Below are 4,391 nucleotides of genomic sequence, written 5' to 3' on the forward strand. Positions count from 1 at the left end.
GGCAACAACTGGTGCATGGTAGTCTCCTCCTTAAATCTCCATACCTATGGCAGAAGTGGTCATTTCCACTCATTTAAATGTGAAGATATGGTTTTACTGAGACATTAATGCATGTAAACATATAAACCGCTTTGATAATTGCAGTTGTAATCATCAAAATAATGTTTGATTTTTTATAAGATTGCAGATATAGTGCAGAGATGTTTATGTAGTTTGTCAGTTTATAATGGTCAAATGGCTAATTTCCATATATTGTATGAGACACCATGCTTTTCTTATCTGGTGTTTTTTGGGGGTATACATAAAATAACTCTGGGGGAACATCCTCTATACAACCAAAATGTATTTGGGGAAGCTCTGACCTAGTGGTTTAGCCAATAATTTACACGGAATATCGCTCAGTTTCGCAATTCATAATAACTTCTTTCAAAATATTGTAAACCTACAGTATATAGTATTACAGTACACTCCTGAGCCTTCAAATCAAACGGGGTTTAGGATAAACATCACAAGAAATGCATATCCCTTTACTCCTCCTCACCTTTCCAACCACATAGACTGCTACTAGCACTGTTCACATAGCTTCAGGCCTTGTTTTTGCAAATGCTATGTGTGGTTTCCTGTCCTGTATTGGCATTTATTCTAACAGACCTGAAAGGAGTAGAGCGATAACCCACCATGACAAGAACAGGGGAGAGAACAAACAAACATGCATGTAAAAGGCATGTAACTAGAACAAAAAGTATGACAGTACACTCCTGCGCCTTCAAATTAAACTGAGGTATAATGAACATCACAAGACTACCAGACCCTTTTTACTCCCCCTCACCCTTCCAACCACATGGACTGCGACTACCTCTGCTCACATTGCTTCAGTCCTCCGTTTGTGCAAATGCTATGTGTGGTTTCCTGTCCTGTATGGGCATTTCCTCTAACAGACACAGACCTGAGAGGTGTAGAGAGATAGCCCACCGTGACAAGAACAGGGGAGAGAACAAAATTAAATAGAAATAAGCACGCATGCCAACTGGAAAAAAATTGTGATCGAGCGAACAAATGAGCATTCCATTCCATTGAAATTCCATGAAATTGAATTTTAATTTAAGTAGTACAAACCCTCCTGTCTTCCAACATACATGTTTGAAGCTGGTTTATAACACATTTTTATTTTTCATAAATGTTAAGTAAACTATTAGCCAATGACTATAAATGTTGTAGTCTTTTGAGCCAAAAGGCACCTTATTTGTACATATGTAAAACATTTCAGTTAAATGTTTGGGTTTGATATACTGTAAATCTGTATCGTAGATGGTATCTCCATTATAATTGATAGGTCATTTTCAGCCTTGACGCCATCTGCCATCAGCTACCAGACCAGCTCAATGATTAACCTGTTAAACACAAATAATCATTCATAAACAAGAGACTTCACCGCAAAAGATCTACATTAAGTTATGATTGGCTGCGAAGTATAAATGTACAAGTGCATTTTTTCTGTGTTACTTTGTTATTGATCTTGCCTCAAGTAACTCCAGTATTAGGAGAAGGGAACACAGTATTGTTCCAGTGCTGTATGTCCAGTTCAGTCCACCATTGTTGGCCTTTCTTTGATCAACTATTGGAGCTGCTGTTATAGGGTTAGAAATCAAAATGAGTGATTAATTGGTTGGTTTGTTGATTGACTGATGATCATGCTACATGGTTGTTTCACCTTAGTTGGACGTTGTTATTGTAAGTCGCTGCGGGTTAGAGTAACTGCGAACAAAAATTAACTGAAAAGTGTAATGGTACCTTTGACTGTGATATTTATGTAGTGTCCCATGGCAGTATGGCCTCCCATTTCACATACTGCATTGCACTGATAGACTCCTTGGTCAGCAGGGGTCAGTTCTATGAAGTCTGTTACAATGTGTCTTTGTCTGACATTGTAGTCCTCCATAACCTTCTCGTTGACAACAGTGAGGTACTTGCCGAGGTCAATGAGCTTGGGACACTCTTCCAAAGTGTGATGACACCAAAAGGCATCAATACGACCACATTGTTTTGTGTCATACACTGCCTTACACGTGAGCCTCAAGGGCATGCCCTCAGTCCCAACCATAGGAGTCTTGGTGTACTTCAACTCTACGGCACCTGAAGTTTTTGTGGAAAAAGTATATAACTCAGCTCCAAAGCAGCTCTACATATACAGTGAGGGAAAAACTATTTGATCCCCTGCTGATTTTGTACGTTTGCCCACTGACAAAGAAATGATCAGTCTATAATTTTAATGGTAGGTTTATTTGAACAGTGAGAGACAGAATAACAAAAAAAAATCCAGAAAAACACATGTCAAAAATGTTATAAATTGATTTGCATTTTAATGAAGGAAATAAGTATTTGACCCCCTCTCAATCAGAAATATTTCTGGCTCCCAGGTGTCTTTTATACAGGTAACGAGCTGAGATTAGGAGCACACTCTTAAAGGGAGTGCTACTAATCTCAGTTTGTTACCTGTATAAATGACACCTGTCCACAGAATAAATCAATCAATCAGTTTCCAAACTCTTCACCATGGCCAAGACCAAAGAGCTCTCCAAGGATGTCAGGGGCAAGATTGTAGACCTACACAAGGCTGGAATGGCTACAAGACCATCGCCAAGCAGCTTGGTGAGAAGGTGAGAACAGTTGGGGTGATTATTTGCAAATATAAGAAACACAAAAGAACTGTCAATCTCTCTCGGCCTGGGGCTCCATGCAAGATCTCACCTCGTGGAGTTGCATTGATCATGAGAACGGTGAGGAATCAGCCCAGAACTACACAGGAGGATCTTGCCAATGATCTCAAGGCAGCGGGGACCATACTCACCAAGAAAACAATTGGTAACACACTACGCCGTGAAGGACTGAAATCCTGCAGCACCCGCAAGGTCTTCCTGCTCAAGAAAGCACATATACATGCCTGTCTGAAGTTTTCCAATGAATGATTCAGAGGACAACTAGATGAAAGTGTTGTGGTCAGATGAGACCGAAATGGAGCTCTTTGGCATCAACTCAACTCATCGTGTTTGGAGGAGGAGGAGGAATACTGTCCATGACCCCAAGAATACCATCCCCACCGTCAAACATAGAGGTGGAAACATTATGCTTTGGGGGTGTTTTTCTGCTAAGGGGACAGGACAATGTTACCACATCAGAGGGGTCAAATACTTATTTTCCTCATTAAAATGCAAATACATTTAACATTTTTGACATGCGTTTTTCTGGATTTTTCTGTTGTTATTCTGTCTCTCACTGTTCAAATAAACCTACCATTAAAATTATAGACTGATCATTTCTTTGTCAGTGGGCAAATGTACAAAACCAGCAGGGGATCAAATACTTTTCCCCCTCACACTGACTACTTGTGTTTTTGTTTTTGTAAGCAAGCTAGTTTATTAAGGGTGGGTTAGAGTAACTGCTAATAAAAATAGACTGAAAAATGTAATGGACAAGTAGAGCAGTGCATGGGGCTCATCTAGTGCACGTTTCCTAGTTTATTAGGGATTATTTCCGAGTATATCTGGGTATTAAAAGCATTGAATACTAGCTAATCTAAACACAACTGCCATACCCTGTCCCACTTTTGAGTCAAGACACTTGTTTGTTTATTACCCACTAGCAGCACCAAGAGTACTCACCTGTGTCTAGAGAAGGTGACACACAGAGACAGAGCGACACTGTCAACAGCAGGGACAGCACTTTAGATCCACGGAGCCAAACCATTTCCAAACACAAGCTCTCGAAACTGAAAGTTGCTTAATCTGATGTACACCACGTGAGCTATATGTTATAGATGACCAACAGTTTAAAGTACCATCATAGACACACAATAACGAAGCTCTCATCTGCAGTCTGCTAGATTTGCCCACCGAAGAGGCTATAGAGCAAGTTAGAGCGTGTGTGTGTCTTCCTTGTGGGTGTGTGTAGGCGTAGAGTAGATATAAGTTCCAGTGGAGAGAAAGAGGCTGTCTGACAACCAGCAGAACAGCAGTGTATGGGGCTCATCTAGTGCACGTTTCTTTGTTTGAGGAAACTGTGGTATATTTTCTCAAGTCCAGCAATTCCAGTTTTGAGTAATCTTCCAAATCTGATTGTGCAAAAACATATGTTAAATGCTAACACTAACATTTCAGTATACGTGCAAAGATGGGCAGTATTTCTTTTGCACGTATTTGAACTACATTATTTCAATTGATTTTGAGTTTCTTGTCATTTGTATTTGAAAGGCCTGAAAAAAATCATCCTCTAATTTGGAACAAGATGATGGTATTTCAGAGAATGTTATTTTCTATTTTCAAAATAATCAAAACATCTTTCGGTAACACTTAATGATAATGGGTCCTCATCACAATGTAATTACATATGTTATT

General features: G+C 39.5%; 1 protein-coding gene across 2 annotated transcripts; it reads right to left on the bottom strand.

The window, feature by feature from the left end:
- Nucleotides 1–789: 789 nt before the first annotated feature.
- On the bottom strand, nt 790–3,918 carry zgc:174945 (uncharacterized protein LOC793867 homolog). Of its 2 annotated transcripts, none has more exons than XM_046325229.1 (4): nt 3,660–3,918; nt 1,792–2,133; nt 1,504–1,627; nt 790–1,391 (listed from the first exon to the last, which is right to left on the bottom strand). In XM_046325229.1, exons 1-4 carry the CDS (start codon nt 3,742–3,744, stop codon nt 1,367–1,369), a joined length of 576 nt encoding a protein of 191 aa, XP_046181185.1. In that variant the 5' UTR covers nt 3,745–3,918; the 3' UTR covers nt 790–1,366. The 2 variants fall into 2 exon arrangements, with proteins under 2 accessions (XP_046181185.1, XP_046181186.1); XM_046325230.1 differs by having other exon boundaries at nt 793–1,391; nt 1,521–1,627.
- Between the last annotated feature and the right edge of the window lie 473 nt (nt 3,919–4,391).

This window comes from Oncorhynchus gorbuscha, linkage group LG23 (genome assembly GCF_021184085.1).
Source record: "Oncorhynchus gorbuscha isolate QuinsamMale2020 ecotype Even-year linkage group LG23, OgorEven_v1.0, whole genome shotgun sequence".
Lineage (NCBI taxonomy): Eukaryota > Metazoa > Chordata > Actinopteri > Salmoniformes > Salmonidae > Oncorhynchus > Oncorhynchus gorbuscha.